Raw genomic sequence first — 17,415 nt, 5'->3', positions numbered from 1 at the left:
GTACGGCGGATGGGGTGACGCGAGTGTGGTGGGGGGGGGGGTTGAGTGAATCGGTAAAAACTAAGTGCAAAAAAGGGTGAAAGGTCATTTGAAAATGGCTTAAAAAAAAATCGGCGGAGAACCCATCTGGCCCAGGCGGCTTCGCTGACTGCCTGCTTTAATTTCTTCCTGGGTGACAGGCGCGTCAAGAGTTTGTCGCGAGTTCAGAGATCCAAGGCGCATTCAAAAGCCAAAAAAAAAAAAAAAACGGTGACGCTGACAGCCTGACACAGTTTCAGTTCCGACCCATCCATTTTTAACAAACCCGGCTTATGTGCTGCATTAGCTTGCATGACACGCGATTGGTACTTTTTTTTGTCTCCTAAAAATGCGAAATATAATACAAATTATTCTTGAAAAAACTGTCAGTGTGTCTCTGGCTCGAGCGGAGCAACAACATGAAACGGAACCACGCTGGTCTCGTGGCGAATGGCGGCCAATTCTCGATCCAGCGGATTTCAACAGCGACTCTCAAAGACGGCGTTTCAAACCGTTTGCTGTCCTCTGAAACTGGAGCCCGTTGGTTTCGGCCGATTGAAATCGAGGTTGCGCTGTATTGGATAACGGCAGCCCGGCAGGAACGTAGCGCTACAAAAAAGGGGAGTGCATACAAGGTCGACGGCTGGATAGATGTGGCCGGAGGGAGAGATGGAGGGCTGGATGAATCCAGTGAAGGAAAGCATTTGGACCGCATCATCCTGCAGGGAGCATTCATGGCTGGAGCCGCAGCGGCGTCGTCTTTTAACAAGGCAGAGGGGAAAAAAAAAAAAAAAAAAAAAAAGACCATCTCGAAAATATTATTTTTTTTTCCATCCTCAACGTCGCGAGTGGACCTCGCTCACCGTGTCGCATAGCAACCGCCTTTTCCCCACAGAGAGGCACATCGGCGGGCGGGCGTTTGCGCGCGGCCTCCGCGCGGATGTTTACAGCCAGGAAGTAGTTTTATAATCAGCGGTGTTTTCACGACAGTTCCTTTTATTTTCTTGCTGCGGGAACCTGTATCAACCGCCCAAGCCTCGCTGTCCCCCCCCCAAAAAAACTCTTAATTTCCCAGCGTGATTCCGATTGACAGCTGCGTCGGTCGGTTCCGCGGCAAATGAAGGCAAAATTGCGGTGATTAATATTCAGATTTATTGCTTTAATTTGAGCCCAAGTCCCTTTTGGGAGGCGGCGGAGGGGATGCCGTCTGATTTATTTCACCTCCTCGCCGTTCTCGTTCCATCTGTAATTGGACTTTTTCCTCATGATTGACTGAGCCACTCGGAATTTTTTTTTTTTGGTGAGAACGACGTGGATCTCGGCTGCGTCTTGAAACATCTTTGAGTGACACGTGTGACCACGTGAGCTCAAATCAAGCGCTTTGAGCGTTTTTTTTTTTCTTCAGATTTATTTTTAACTGTCGCTTTAAAAAAAAAAAAAAATCCGATCCATGAACTCGTTATAATTATAGAAATTTTGAAAAAAAAAAAATAACATGGTGACTATCGATCTCCCTTTGAGCTGGGATGTTTGTTTCTTTTGTCGGTTTGCTCATAAAACTTTATTTTGGAGTGTGTCGGCCCCGGTGGGGGATCCGGGTATTCAGGTAACAAGGCAAAGGAGGCACAAAAAAAAAAAACCCAACAACAACAACAAAAAAAAAAAACAAAAAAAAAAACCCTCCCGCTGTTCCATGTTTGTGCCTAACAGATGTTTGTCTTCACACAGGCCTTTTTTGTGAAGGACTACGTGATGAATCACCCCGAGGACGGGGAGAAGATCGGGCGCCTGAGGGAACTCATGTTTGAACAGGTTGGTAACAGTAGATTAAAGCCAGGGTGAGGCATCTTTTGTTTATTTATTTAGGTGGCGTCCCTATCCCCCCCCCCCCTCCCCCTTACACAAAACAACACAGCCTGAACAAGAAGTAAACATTGTGGCCGCTGTTTGTCTTGCAGGCGCATATTCTGGAATACGGCCTGGCCGTGCACGAGAAGGTGGTGCCTCAGGACATGAGGCCTCTGCACAAGAAGCTGGTGGACCAGTTCCATTTGATGAAATCCAGTCTGGGCATCCAGGTTGGTGGCGCCTCCCGTTATTCTCAACAGACACTTAGCAACCAGCGCAACTTATTTGATTCATTGTGTGTGTGTGTGTGTGTGTGTGTCCCGCAAACCGCAGGAGTTTCCGCCTTACGTGCGCGCAAGCCCGGTGCACTTCACCAACGGAAGCCCGCGCACGTGCCGGAACTCGGTGCCGAGCAGCATCATCAGCCCAGATGGCAGCAGAGGAGTGGCCAGGCGAAGGTGAGAGACCTTCCCGCCTGGAAGGCGTCGGCCCGGCCGATGCGTGAGCGGCGCTCGAGTCGTGTGCGTGCGCGTCGATGAGCTCGGTGACCCTGCCGCGCTGCCTCTTGACCTTCCCCATCTCCTCTCTCTGGGTTTTGAATTTCATATTTATTCATTTTGGGGAGGGAGGGGGGGACGATTTCAAGCAAACCTTTTATGTTGCCGCCATCAGAGGAATTTTCCTCTCATTTACGTCTCTGTTTCCTTCTCGCCTCCTCCTTTCCCCACGCGGCTCTCGCTGCATCCTGGTGAGTCTCCGCAAAAAGCGAACCATGCCATTGCCTTCCTGATTCCGTCGTGGCTTTTGACCCACGTTTTGCCCATTTTCCCTCCTCTGCAGTCTCCTCAGTTACCCGGCAGTGAACCGCTACTCGTCGTCTTCGCTGTCCTCTCAGGCGTCCAACGAGGTCAGCAACATCACGGGTCAGTCGGAGAGCTCGGATGAAGTTTTCAACATGCAGGTACTCCAACCCGCCCGCCCCGAGAATTCAGAACAAACTCCCGATAGTTTGAGGCCTCGAGCTGCGGCGTCCTCCTTGGAAAGCACCGCGCGAGGCCTTTCGGCAGCCGTTAAAGCCTCTTGAGCCATTTTGACTTTGTACTCTTGGGAGCGCGCCGGGCGAGGTGGCCTCGTTTGACATCAGGCGTCAGCCTCTCGCAAGGCTCATGAATCGCGGGGATAGAGGAACACCCGTTTGATGGCTCATGATGATAAAAGGCGCTTGTTTTTTTTTTTTTCTCCTCTCGCCTTCCAGCCCAGTCCGTCTACCTCCAGCCTGAGCTCCAACCACTCCGCCTCACCCAACGTCACCAGCTCAGCTCCCTCCAGTGCCCGAGGTGAGAATTGCATCTTGTTGATTGCTTTTTTTTTTTTTTTTTTTTGCTGCGTTTTGGCTCATCATCCTGTTGCAACATCCATGACCTGCACCTGGACAGCACACTTTTAAAAAAAATTGCTTCGTTGATTTATCTTTTGTCTTTCAAAGCCACATGGCTATTCAATTCACCGCCAGCCCATGCGAAAACAATTGACCTTTTGACGACTATAGCCGTCAATGGCAGTGAATGAGTTGAACATCGACGTCTTGCGATTCGAGGCGAGCTGGAAAGCTCACGCAGCACGTAGCAGCTTAACTCCGACAGGGAGGCTGGAGGATGAAAAGTTAGGAACCGAGAATGGGGTGCGAGGGGATCTCATTACAGTCTCTGCTGAGTATCGCAGGTCTTCTCCGGGCCCGACTCATCGCGCGATATTTCTACCCGAAATAAATCATCAAAAGATTGAACGCGCGCCGACGTTAATGGGCGCGTATACGCTCGCCGTTGCCGAGCAGCTGGCCCGCGGCTTGCCGTAAAGCCCGTCGTGACTTATGGCTCGCGAGTCGGCGACGACAGGCCGAGGGGCTGTTGCGCCATTCGTCCGCTCTGAAGGAGAGCGTGGGCTATTTATCACGTTGCGGAGGCCAGCGGGAGGCGAATCGCACTCAGCCCGCGTCCAGGTCTTGGCGTGTAACAGTCTAACGCCTCCCCCGCCGCTCCGCGTGTGTTCCCGCTCTGACTCACGGCCGGCCGCCCGCTGCAGGTTCGCCGCAGATGGCCGAGAAACACAAGCACTCCAGAGAGAACGCCTGCCTGTCGCCGAGAGAGAGGCCCGTCAGTGCCATCTTCCCCAACCCGCTGGACCCTGCGCAGGTTGGCGACAGTGATGCATTAAGATGGCAGATGTGATTCGCACGACAGAAAATATTCAGGCATTTTCCATCTATATATCTGTAGTCTCTCCTTTTGAAACATTTATCAGAGAATACAAATCTTTACCTCGTTTTGTATTTGATCCACTTTTTCAAATATCGGCGCAAGTGTTGTTGATGTTCTATGAAGGCTCGCCTTCACCAAAAGCAAACATTGAAGCCTTTAGAAAAAGACGATTTTGCTTGCCTCTCCCACCCAAGGCCAACGCGTGTACACTTGAGCCTCGACGGCGGATATGGTTGAAAGAAGAAAAACAGCACAAATCTGTGTTTGCTTCTCAAGGCTGTTCAACTCCCCCGCACTTCACCTGCACACAAGTTGTGGGGAAAAAACAAAAAAAAAAAAAGAATCGGCAAGGCCATCGTGTTCTTGCATAGCAGATGGCTTTAATTCGGGGCAACTTATACCTTCTTTGCATATTTTTGTGCTGGTTGTGTCATGCCAAATGCCTTTTTGTGTGTGTGTGTGCGCGCGCAGAGGGCCGCTCCTCATCACATAGGTGACGCCACTTTACCCCGCAGTGACCCCAACCTCTCGGCTCCAGACAAAGGTAAAAAAAAAAAAAAAAAAAGCGCCACTTGACTCTGCGCAGCTTGACGGCGTCGCGCTTCTTCCAAAGCTCGCGATGACGCTTGCGGGGGTTCAATTCATCGCTCTCCGACTGCATCAAGCACATCACAGCTATTGTGTTTAGCTCATTAGAGTGGGCGCTGGCATGAGTCATGCCTTTGCAGGCTTTGCTGAGTGATCGGTGTGGAATTTGGAAATGTAAATGCTCATCTAGCAGCAAAGCCCCGGGTTAGTTTTTTTTTTTTTTTTCCTTTTAGCTCGATGGTGAAAAAAAAAAAAAAAAAGTGCGCACATACGTTTCACAAAACCAGCCAGGCGATTTCCTTTCATGAGCGCCGCGACGAAGGAAAACAACCACTGCGAAGTAATGAGCGAAGACTGCGGAAGTGATGGCGGTGCAAATGAGAAAGTGCCGCCACGACGCGGTAAACGCGACACTTTTAAGGTGCCGTACGCCGCAATTAGCGCCGAAGACGACAAGCGTGACAATTTGCAGGAAACCCGCGATTACCTCGAGTGCGTGAAATGACACGTTGGAGTTGCGGATACTCGAGTATCCTGTTGCGACGGTGGGCGTCGTGTCGCACGCGGGCTCACGTGACGTTTCGAGTCGTGAGCTTTTTTCTGAGAAGATGACGAAAAGAGACTCCCGCATGATCATCATAATCATGAAAGATTGCACGGCAGAGAGAACGTTCCCTCGGCACACTCATGTTTTACGTTGCATGGTTGGTCTTTGTGTTTGTGCATGCACCCGCCATCTTGTTATTGTTGTTGTTGTTGTCGTCATGGCGATGATTGTGATGTCCTCCGTTTGCCGTCAAAAGTGCGACCCACGCCCAGTAGCTGGAGCCTGGACAGCGTCAAAGAGGGCGTGTCGTCCTTCTCTGACCCTGTTGGCAAGTTGCTAGTCCCTCCCATCCCTCCCAGGCCACCGTACTCAGGTACAGGTCTTCCATTCCATTCCATTCCGTCCCATTCAGCAAATGTAAACAGATGCTTGAGTGTTTTTTCTCCCCCCTGCTGCCCCCTTGTTGGAAAAGGCGACAGCAGCTGTTGCATGTCTAAAAAGCATTTAAGGCCGCCCCAAGGACCCGCACAACGTTGGCAAGCATTTGATTCATTCACGCCGAAAGCCACGGGGGGGCCGTCTGGGAGCCGCACGTGTGGATGTTTGCATGAGTCACGCTGCGTCACGCTGCGTCGCGCCGGTGGGCGCAAAACTATTTGAATTTGCCCTCCCGTTTCATCGTCTCCTCTCCGTCTCTTGCTTTTCACCGCGCAGGCTCTTCGGCGAAAAACATGAGGTCGCAGTCTCCCATTCTCATGTCCAGGTCGCCGCAAAAGGTTGGTTCTTTTGAGTTACCTCGTCTCGCCGATTGATTGCAGGCTTCGAATGTCAAACAAAAAAAAAAAAAATGCTTATTGACCAAGCGCTAGAAATAGCGTAGAGAGGATAAAGAAGACGTGCCCATGATATTTTCTGGCGTGTTCAAATATCCGTCACTTGTTCAGCTGTTACCGTGTCCTCATTTTCTGTTTTTCCCTTAGCATGAAGCTAAATAATCTTCAGGCAAAGCGATCAGGTTGTTTTAAGTGCACATAGCACGGCTGCAACCCTTGTGCGGAGAAGCGGTTTAGATAATGGGTGGATGGCTGTATAATTCTCTGTTTTCGTGTTTAGTTTGACAGTAAGCTTCAACTGGGGAGTGGCATGAAACCGCTTGAAGGCTCTTTTTGAGATGAATTGTTCAATCTTTGCCAAACTGCCGCTTATGGTGAAGCAAAAAAAAAAAAAAAAAAAAAAAGACTGAATGACAACACATATCCGGAACAAAATTCATTTGTATCTCAAGGTACATCCGCACCTCATTGTATCAAATACTCCACTACTTTCCTATATAGGCGTGGCTTTGATGCCATTTTGTGGCATTTTAAAAAAAGCACACAGGAAACAATTTTGCTGAGAAATGTTGCCGATCAAAAATTTCAAAACAGTGAACCATGAATTTGCGTACGATTTCTGTACAAACATTCATTCCGGAATGTTTTTCTTGACAGGGAGTCCTCTAAGTAGTTTAATCGATATCCTGTAAAGCTTTCGGAAGCAGAGACGGAGCTGTTAATGAGGCTAAAGGCTTCTTTTTTTTTTTTTTCCTCCCCTCCTTCCTCCCGCTCTGTCGTCTTTGTGTGCTCGTCACAAGCGACAGTGCGAAGCGTGCCGCTTTTGTCGCAGGTGACGGCTTGGAGGCAGGAGGGAAAAAAAAAAAAAAAGTGACAGAGCTCATGCGCTGTCAATCACAGCTCTGCGTCAATGCGCGGCGCATGCCGCTTCTGCGGCCCGTTTGTAGTGTCGTCGACAGGCAGTCGGCGACTTCCCGCGGTCAATTCAGTCAGACGGCAATTCCATTGAAACCAGAGTGGGAAGATGAAGTCAAGGTTGTGCGTTTTGTCTCCCCCCTCCACCAGGCCACCATGCCCCCGTTCACGCCGTCGCCCACCGAGTGCCACTCCACAAGCCTGGTCTCCAACTCGCCCGTCCTCTCGGGCAGCTACAGCAGCGGCATCTCCTCGCTCAGCCGCTGCAGCGTGTCAGAGGCGTCGGGCACCGATTCGGCCCCCGACGAGCCCGTCCGCAGAGAGAACAAGACGCCGCCGCCTTACAGCGTCTACGAGAGGAACAACCCCCGCGGCCGCCCCGTGCCGCTGCCCCACAGCCTGTCCATCCCGCCGCAGGCAGACCCCCCGGCCCTGCCCCCCAAACCTCACCAGCTGCGCACGGGCAGCATGAAGCTGGACGGAACCTCGGACCCTCGCGTGCCCAGGCCGAGGCCTCTGCCCCGGAAGGTGTCGCAGCTATAGGAGGACGGCAATGTGACGGCAAAGAAACACACTGGCATTATTTGCACTTTTCTACTGGGCACTCAACTTTTGGGTTGTTTGTTTTTCAGCTCGGAATCCCGTACCTCCGCTCCGATAAAAGGCGGGCGGTTTTTAGAAACGGAGCCTCATTTTTCTATAGCTTGTGTTTACACTTAGTACAGTTTTGATAGGCGTCATCATTGGACATATATTCGGAATAGACTGGATAAGGATTGTTTTTTTTGCCTTAAGTATTGGGAACCGTCAATCTTGCACGTTTTTTTTTTTCTTTCTGCGTCTTTTGTAACAATTGTACATTTGTACACTGTATGGCTAAAATGGTGCTTGAGAAGAAATTAAACACGGATCAATATCGTCATATCCACGCCAGCGATGGTATGATGAAGTGACATTTCCGAATGATTACTTTTTTTTTTTTTTTTTTTAAGCAAAGGTAACTTTACCGTTTGAAGACCAGCAACTTTTTAAGGTTAGTCGTCGAGGCCAGTCGTTTGCTTCGCAACCCACTACCCTCTGTCGACTTTTTTTTTTTTCCAATCAGCTTTGCACTTTTCAATGAAGAAAGTTGGACCAATCACTTGGGCGATTATTGGCATTTTTGCATGCTTTAGAGCCTGGACTTGTCCTTGACCGTATTGCATGACCTTCAACGGTTGGGCTCCATGTATTGTGCCAAAGTATAATGCACAACGGAACATGTTTTTTTGTTTTGTTTTGGTTTTTTTAAATAGTGCCAAGACAACAAAATGAATTGCTCATCTCAGCAGACCATCTGCAACGTGATTTTTGCAGACCCCAAAAATGCTCTACTCTACTGATCATACGCAACTTTTTTTTTTTTTTCCAAGCACAATTCTACGACGCTGTCAGAAACATGACAAGTACTGTTATGTCATCTCTCTTGGACAAAGTAATTGGAGCAGAAATGACATGTAAAGTCGAAACGTAGATTGTTGTTGACGACCCCGTTTAATGGCACCGCCATCGCTCGGTGACGAGTCCATTCTGATGCGTACGCCAGAGGACATTCAGCATCGCATGTTCCTCAGTTGTGAGTTCAGTGATGCTTTTTTTTTTTTTTTTTTTTCCCCAGAATGGGTTAGGTAGGGGGTTAGCTTTAGTATTGTTTGTATGTCTCATTTTTGTAGTTGTTTTATGATTTTTTTTTTTTTTTTAACATGAAATATTTCCATTAATCAGTTCTGGAGAACCTGTAAATTATGTGATGAGATTAATGTAAGTAAGCCAAATATTAAAAAAAAAAAGTATTGCAATTTATGTAAATACTGTGTTTTTAACAAAATGTAGTTATAACGATTTACAGCTTTGAATGTAATGTTGAAGCAGCAAATGATTATTATTATAAATGTGCAAACGTTTATGGGTTTTGTGAGTGTAGAAAAAAAATAAAAGGTCATGCTTTTATGACGCCTAACACATTTACAAGTTCAATAAACGGCCCACTGTAAATGTTGCTTGTTGTGTTATTAGATATTGAATTAAAATTCCATAAAAATCAGCGCCGGGCAAGCTGCTTTAGAAAAAGCGAGGGAAGCCAAAACTGTCAAAAAAAAAAAAGAAAGAAAAGCCTGCATTCTCTGCGCTCGCTGAAGTGGCTTCTCAATGTTGCTCAATGCACTTTTTGCCAATTTATGAGTTAAATCAATTAGACGAAATCACAATTACATTGAATGTGCATCATTCATTATCATCGTGCTTTGTTAATTCACATCCTTAGCATGATTTAAAAAAAACACGCACACAAACGTCCATGTTTGTTTGTATTACAGAGAGACATTACCATGGCAACTCAGCATGAGGAAAAAGTATGTAGAGTTTATATTTACAGTAAATACACACATATAGAGAATTAGTTTTTAATGATATTTATTGAGCAACTACAAAAGTAAATTGTTACAATAACGAAACAGCAATAAGGTAAAAAAAAATGGCAAGAGTTGGGCATGGCACACGATTCCCAAATTCAAAATGGCCACCCTTACATCACTTCCTGTCCTGAAAGGAAGTAGTTAACTCATAATACAGAGAAAAGGTGTCAACTCTGCCATTGCTGTTGAATAAAAGAATAAACAAAATATATAAATGTTATAATTATTATGTTTTTATTGTATTCAAGTAATAAAAAAAATGTTACTGTTGACACCGAGCTCACTTACTACATGGCGTCGAGCACAGGTTTCCTAATTATCAAACAGCTGTCGGCTCTGCACCTGAAAGGAGGCAAAAATGGAATTTGCGGTTGAAAGCTCCATCTATCAATCATTTTTTGTACAGTACCACTTCTCCTAACTGCGGTCATAAGCGAACTGGATATGATTGCAGGTGACTCTTTCTTCGCAAGCCCCACCACCTTCGAAATGTAGGTAAGTGGAAAGCGGCTGGTTCAAAATAATAATTCACTCGCAAGTTTTGTTCGACCGAGAGTTTTGTCTGTCTTGCCGACAAAGTGTTCTTTTTGCCTTGAGTGCTTCGTCCATGTGTTGGTTTGTTTTTTTGCCTTGCTTGTAAACAGACAGCAACCAGCGCTCGTGGTAATTATCCACTCTCAGCTGTCATTTCACAACAATTGTTCTCTGCAGTGATGGGGAGTCATTTTTCCACTTGGATCCATCGTCAAGGGACGGCCGCCGTGGAGAGCACTGACAAGGGCCCAAAGAAAAAGACACCAAGGTAACATTTGCGGAGTGAAGCATTGTTACGTGCTCCGGGTGTCATGTAAACATTGCCTGCCTTGCACAGCTGCTGTAATTGTCCACACGTTGAGCACCTTTTTCGGGGCATTCATTGCATTCAGCGTGAGGTTTCCGCAGTGCCATTCTGGCATCTTAAACAGCCTCCATTTGGAGCATTCACGCGTAATGATACGGAATTATCAAAAGCTGGGAGGGGAAGACGGCGCCGGGTATTAATGCCGCGCTGCCTGGGGTGAATTTTGGTGGAACGCGCATCCGCGGAGAAACCCAAAGGCGTTTCTCTCGTTTTCTATATCACTCCAGGGAGAATGGGAAACGTCTTATCTGACTTGTGCACTCAGAGACTTGATCTGTTGTCTCCTCGTAGATTATTGGGGGTTGGTGGGGTAGATGATTCCCCAAATTGAGTTTTTTTTCGACTGGCTTCAGTCCTCGGAGGGGCCGTCACTTCATCCCCCAAACGGGAGAGATGACAAGTTTGTTTCCAGCGCTTTGAAAGCGGATCAAGACACAAAAAAAAAAGAGAGACGGCAGGGAAATAGTGTTGTGCGGATGGGAAGTCTTGCGTGACATATCCTGGATTTGGGCGCAGGAAGGTGTTAGTGGACGCAAGGAGCAATTCCGCCTTTTGTGTAGAAACACTGGCTTTGATTTGTTGTGAGGCACACCGAGAAGATGTTTACCATTCAGAAATAGTGGACACGTGCAGTGTGATTTGAGAAATAATGGAAATAAATAGCAGGGGGGGAAAAAATAAATTATTAGGCGGCTTGGGTTAGGATGTTTTTCATTGTGGGTGTTGGTTCGTTTTGAATAGTTTTATCAAAAATTCTCTTGTTTTTACAGTAAGTTTTTTGTAGTTTTAGTTGATCCACTGCATGAGATTTTTATGCCACAATGCAGTGTACTTTGTACACTCGGCTGGCCAATCACTGCCAAGTAACATGGACTTTTGTCTCCGAATAGTTAGAGGATCCAATTTTGATGTCATTGCGGTTTGGTTGGTCTATATTTATTTATAAATCGAGGCAATTGCTGCACCTGCTAAATGACACGAGAGCGATTGTACACTGATGAAATGAGTTAATGTTGACAATTAATTTGAATTTATCCGCTTGTTAATTTGCCCCGCTCTACTTTGTGTGCATGTGTCCATCGTCATCGAGTTATGAGCAATGTGCGATTTGGCGCCGCGTATAAAATCTCCTTGTAGGGCCAGCAAAATCCCAGGGAAAAAAAAAAAAAATTCTGTCAATAAAAATTAGGAACCGAATCGTTGGCAATAGGCAGCCTCGGTAGTTGGAACGCAGCCCACGACACCGTTGCCGTCTTTGTCCACCTTCGCTGTTGACATTTCCTGGCGTCCTGCCGATTGCAAATGACGATTTGTCACATGTTATGATGCGGCTCCTTTGTTCCCCGGCAACGAGAAGTCCTTGGTGGCCCTTGCACGAACTCTTTTCAAATCTTCTTCACAGACACAAAGACTTTACTGCAAGTGAGAAATTTCATGGCTCGAGTCAGACTTGCATGGTAACGATCAAGCGCGATATATCCGCGGTGCACTGAATCACAAACGGTTTCAAAAAAAAAAAAAAAAAAAAAAAACGGCGTTTGCAAAAGTAAAGATACGTTTCTCGTTGCATATCAGTTCCCAGTCGCGCGTTCTCCGCAGGTTATCCGGCTTCATCGGAAGCTTGGCTCTAATCGTAGTGAGAGGAGGGCGCTTGTGGCCTGTGAGGGAGGATGGCGAAGCAGTTGGGCAGGGTGTCCGTAGCGGAGCGCGTCAGGACTGCGGCCCCCGATCCATCTGTCTTCATCAGTGAGCCGGTGGTGTGCGCTGACCGAGGCCCGCAGGAGCTCGCAAAGCACCAGCTGCTAGCTGCCTTTTATGCTGATTCCCACCGAGTGGGACATATTTACACTAATATCAGACCGGAGAGTCTCTCAGCTCCAGTTCTCACTTTAAAAAAAAAAAAAGCTCCAACATAACCGAAGCATACTAGTTGAAACCTTCCCGAGGTAGCCCCGGTGACGGTTACTTTCCCTCGGGTGATTTCACTTGGATTTCCACCTCCGACTGTGATGTTCATTGCTTATTGAAGCGACGCGTTTTGGTGACGGCAACGATTGGACGACAAGCTGTTCCCCAGCATGGCCTGATGCTAATTGCCCTCCTCGAAACTGTCGCCTTCTATCGACGAAGACCACGAGCTCCAAATGATGGTGCCAGCCTGGTGGAGACCCCGAAGCCAAGACTCCCTCCCGTCCGAGTGCAAATCAATTGCGGCCTGAAGGGCAATGCGATTAGTACTCACTAATGTGCTTCTTTTTTTCCCCCCACGTTTCCCATCTACAAGCTTTTTATTTGGTCTGTGAATTGGAAATGCACATTAAGAAAGTATAAAGTTGGGGAAATGTCTTTTTAAAAGACCCGCATTATTTCAACTCTTTGTATTCAAAGTATGTTTTGCGATTGGATTGCCAAAGGAACAGCGAGTGCTTTCCAATGAAGCTGCAAAGCTGAATTTGTGGCGCCTTAAAACACACTTTCCAATGATTGCAAACACATTAAAGCACGCAATACGTTGAGAGAGAGCAAGTGCAATCGACGAACTGCATACCAGTCACTCTGTTTTTCAGGCAAACAAATTGTTTCGTTTTTTAAAAAATATTCCTAACAAACATTATAACATTACCTTAAGCGGCCGTTGTCCCTTTCTGTTGGCCTAAAAAACAGGATCACAGAGGATGAACTCGAGTATATTCGAACAAAGTCTAGGTTGCGCTGGAGTTAACTTCCTATTTTGTTAGTTATTTGCGGTACAAAATGTCTATTAAGCCGAGTTAGCTGTTAAAAAATTGCACTGCATGTCAGTGTATATGGAGAGTGTCGTCATGTACTTGCCTCCAACATCCACTTTAGTAAATGAAATGAGCCTCAGTCAGACCTGCAGCGCTCGTATCTGATAAAGACCGCATGTCTTCGTCCATCATCTCCTTCGCCGTATGGAAAGAACGAAATGTCGGCCCGCTCCGGTCACGATGCTTTCAACGGAGTCGGCTCCCGCGCAACAATCGCGCTCATTTTGTGTGTGCGTGCGCGTGAGAGATGAGAGAATTGATGCCGGTGGCGCGGTGACATTCGCTGGCAGGGCATAAAAGGAAAATATCCTGTTCGCCATCTTGGCCCGTCGTAAGGAGACACGAAGCCACGGGGAGCCGAGATGGAGGGACGCAGGTGTTTGTGGGTGGTGTCACGTCGCACTTGTCACGCTTGTGCGTGCGTGTGTGCGTGAGAATGCTCTGCCATGTGTGTCCTGTGAGGCGGACAAAACCTCCAAATGCTAAATCGACTAAAGTACGACAGTGGTTTCGTTTGCACGCTTTGTAACGGGATGAATGGCATCAGAGCTGTTGCCATGGCAACGGTGGATTACTATCACTCAATATTAGTGACCTGTCCTGGACAGCTCAGGCTCGCATGGTGCAAATGTGATGCTCATCATGCATGTGAGAACAGAAAGTAGCCCAAAAAAATTATTCCCCCCCCCCCCGACCCCCCCAATCCCTGCCAGAGACATCAAACATTCTCTCGTGTGCATTTTAACGCTCTCAAAAACGCAGGGATTGATTCGTCTTATTTTTCCGAATGTTTGTATTTCAACGGTTTGACTGGAATTAGATAAAATGAGTCCCGGTTCAAGCATCGTTCGGTCGTTTCCTTTTGCTTTGACGGGACTGACTTCGGCTTTTACCTTCTTTGGCTCTCCTCCTTCTGTATGTTGAAATGTTGATGAAACACCACTTTACTTTCTGTTACTGGCGTTTTCATCATTTCCTTATAATCTTTCTGTTTCTTTTTTTTTTTTCCTCACCTCCTTCACGAAGAGAAGGTCCCAGAATTGGCAGTTCACCCAAAAGAGGGTGAAAATGTGCGCTAAATAACAAGCAAAGTAGAGGAAAGGGGAACGAGGCGTGCCGAGGTCGGCCCTTGTTTTCCAAAACGCTAACCTTTCAAATGTTAATTGCTGTACTTGGTGTCAAGTCATCGGAGACGGCGCGACCGCCTAAATATAGCCGCTGTTCCATTGAGCGTTATTTATATTGCATCAGGCAGCTTCCTTCGTATTTTTCTACCATCCAGAACATGAAAGTTTCAGTACGAACCCTCAAGTGGGGGTGCCAGACGTCGAAAAGGGCCGCTTCATTTGACGGTGGGATGATTCGATTCGTTTCTGTAGTCGCAAGAGTCGTCGGGAGTCGTCGGGAGTCGTGCTCGTCGTCCGATTCTTCCCATGAGATCATTTGCACTGCAGCGGGCCTTTCTTGTTGCTTGTCGCCTTTTCCGCTCTTGAGTCTTGATTGCTGGCAAGAACCAAAAGAGGCATCGTGCTGCGCCGCATGCGACTGCAAAAAAAAAAAAAAAAAAAAAAGAGAGAATATTTCCCTTCTTTAAATCACAGCCTGTTTAAAGATTGATCAACTCTGTTGTTGAGTATTTCCAACTCCCTTCTTGCACAGAAAAGGAAAAAAAAAATACCAAACAAAAAAAAAGAAAACGCTCCAGCATAACAGAGCCGAAATTCTGCATGAGCGAGCAGTTGAAAAGGACAGGTTAAAAACAAAAACAACAAAAAAAAAAGGTTGTGGAGGTAATGTGAGGTGAAATGTTCAGCCTTTCCACACACAAAAAAAAAAAAACAAACCCATAGCAGCCGGAAAGTATCCCGAGATAAACTTTTTAAGGTGTAGTTTGGCTTTCAAATGTCTTTTCCGTCACCAGTCCCGCAACGCTTATTTTTACACTGTAAAAAAAAGAAATAAATAAAGGTTGATTCAAATGCATCATCTGTGATGCGAGGGCAGGGTAACTTTTCCCGATTGAGCATCGGCGGCGCGCTAAGATGCCCCAGAGGTGCAGCCGAATTCCCCGACCCGGTTTCTTTTTTCGCTGACGTCGTTTTCCGAGAACAAGCGTCGGCTGACCTCACGCGAGTTTTCAATCGCAGATGCCGACCAGTCAAATGAAAGTCAAAACTCGCGTGCGGGTTCGGAGAGCCGCTCGAGCAGCACGCGCAGAGCGGCGAGTGCAAAGATCACTTGTATGCGTGTTCTGTTGACGGGTGGCCAATTAATGTAGAGGCGGCGGGCCGAGGTGCTGTCAATGCAGCAGTTTGCTGCGCGGCTATAATTAATCAGCGCGCCACTTGGGCAACCCTCTCGGAAATCAACGTATTCATGTCAACGATCGCATTCGTAGCGCAAAAAAACAAAAGAGGAAGCCCTGTGGCAAAAATCGACGGTGCGGAAACATCCGAATCCACGTGAATCGTACAAAGGCCTTTCGAGAACATTTTTCTCGGTGATTTATTTCGCCCGCTCTGGCGGTGTTGGTCAGGTTGCGCAAGCGCGACATATCGCGAGCCGCCACCCGTCGAGGCACCTCGGGGAAGCTGCGAACGGCGGGTGTTAATTAACCCGCTGCCAATTCCTGCATCGGGTTGCGCGTTGTCAACACTTCCTTTCCGAGAAGGCTCTAAAAGGTTCGGGGAAGTCGCAGGTTGACACTCGGCGAGCTGTTGCGTACTTGCCAACATCACACACACGGAGAGAAGATCACGTGAGCCTGTTGGCACTTCCAAAAGTTGCGCAAGATGACGCGTCCCCCCCCCCCCCACCAAGGGGGGACTTGGAAAAACCGGACTCTTTTAAAAACTGGATTAAAGCCGCTGGATAACTATCTGTCTTATCCAAACAAGATTGCGCCAGTTGGTTCCTTTCTTCTCCGTTCAAATCTATTCCAAAGAGCTCAATGAGTGCCAAGGAGCCTTTATAGCATAACAGAGTTTTTTTTTTTTTGTTTTTTTTTGTGTGTGTGTATTTTTTTTCTTCCTCCCGTTCCAAAAAGAAAACCTCAATCTGATGCACGAACATCTGCCAGGTTTGCGGCCGAGTTGAATTGAGGACACATCTCAACTTTTAGCATGCCAATTTGCCGGTAAGCAAACAAGTACGGGCAACTCTGCATTTCTTCGAACTTTCTGATATCCCGGCCATCCAATTATTTTCGCCGATATTCGAACTTTGATATGATAACTTTATACTTCCCTTCATTGATTGGGCCCAAAGAGTTTTTGTTTTTTTTTCCTTTTCCGTCATCCATCGCCTTGACTGGTTAAGTGGGCCCAATTTGGGCAGTTTCACTACAGGGCGGAGTCACTTTTGTTGCCAATTGTTGACATTATTGGCTGTGTGTTGAAATAATTTTTTTTGTTTTTTTTTTTTTTTTATGACTCTGGAAATTTAGACCAATTGTTGACATTATTGGCTGTGTGTTGAAATAAAATTGTTTTTTTATTATGACTCTGGAAATTTAGATTGTTATCTGAGCTATACTCCGACTTCTTTTCACTGTTGACCTTTTTCGTCCGACACTTTAAAAGTCCAGCTATAGCACAAAATGCCGGTGACTTCTTCACTAGCTTGAGCTCGTGTCGGCATAGCATGCACTTGAGCTTGAGCATGTTTATGAAGGAATGGAGGCGACACGATACATGCGTCCTCGTGATGTTTCCTTCCAATGTAGTGCTTGTATCGTGTGTAGTGTATATGCTTTCATTTCAAGCCCAGAGGGGGCACTGTGTCACTGCGCGGGGGGGGGATGGTGCGCTCCGGGTCAGTGAGCAAACTGCAAACATTTATCCCTCCACACCCCCCACCCACCTCCTCCCCTCAGCCCCGCCTCACCTTACATCACCACCTCTCCTGACAAAGTGCACACGGCTCCTCCGAGGCATACTAATGCCCCTGATGTGTATTAGCCTCGGAAATCTGCCGTTCAGCACGGCCGCAGCCAGGTGCCGGAAACGTGAGCGCGAGCCAGGACCCCAAAACACACGCCGACCTAATTTGGGGACTGTTAAGACGTTTCGAATGATCCATCTTTCAGAAATGAATCAACACAAAAATGTGCTTTGTCACCTCGGTTTCTTCGGCGGCCATGACAGGCCTGCTTCTCGCTGACTTGCCGCAATGTGAGCTGCCTGTAACGCAAAGGATCGATTTCTATGTCATGGCTCTTCTTTGAGATGAGCTGCAGCGATGCGTCGGTCGTTCGCGCGGGGCGC

At 47.2% G+C, this 17,415-nt stretch overlaps 1 protein-coding gene across 5 annotated transcripts in view; it reads left to right on the top strand.

The window, feature by feature from the left end:
* The window catches only part of dock4b (dedicator of cytokinesis 4b), a 47,997-nt gene extending 38,956 nt beyond the window's left edge, over window positions 1–9,041 (top strand). For 2 of the 5 annotated variants that reach the window (XM_019883049.1, XM_019883047.1), the window contains exons 43-52: window positions 1,747–1,830; window positions 1,977–2,096; window positions 2,200–2,324; window positions 2,707–2,827; window positions 3,122–3,203; window positions 3,949–4,058; window positions 4,596–4,668; window positions 5,516–5,632; window positions 5,974–6,035; window positions 7,158–9,041. In XM_019883049.1, coding sequence (XP_019738608.1) covers window positions 1,747–1,830; window positions 1,977–2,096; window positions 2,200–2,324; window positions 2,707–2,827; window positions 3,122–3,203; window positions 3,949–4,058; window positions 4,596–4,668; window positions 5,516–5,632; window positions 5,974–6,035; window positions 7,158–7,550 — 1,287 coding nt within the window. In that variant the 3' untranslated portion in view covers window positions 7,551–9,041. The remainder of the gene's footprint in view (window positions 1–1,746; window positions 1,831–1,976; window positions 2,097–2,199; window positions 2,325–2,706; window positions 2,828–3,121; window positions 3,204–3,948; window positions 4,059–4,595; window positions 4,669–5,515; window positions 5,633–5,973; window positions 6,036–7,157) is intronic. The other 3 variants (XM_019883051.1, XM_019883050.1, XM_019883052.1) reach the window with 3 other exon arrangements.
* Window positions 9,042–17,415: the final 8,374 nt, after the last annotated feature.

This window comes from Hippocampus comes, unplaced genomic scaffold (assembly GCF_001891065.2).
Source record: "Hippocampus comes isolate QL1 unplaced genomic scaffold, H_comes_QL1_v1.1 scaffold53, whole genome shotgun sequence".
NCBI classification, from domain to species: Eukaryota; Metazoa; Chordata; class Actinopteri; order Syngnathiformes; family Syngnathidae; genus Hippocampus; species Hippocampus comes.
This window is presented reverse-complemented; position numbering and strand designations above follow the sequence as displayed.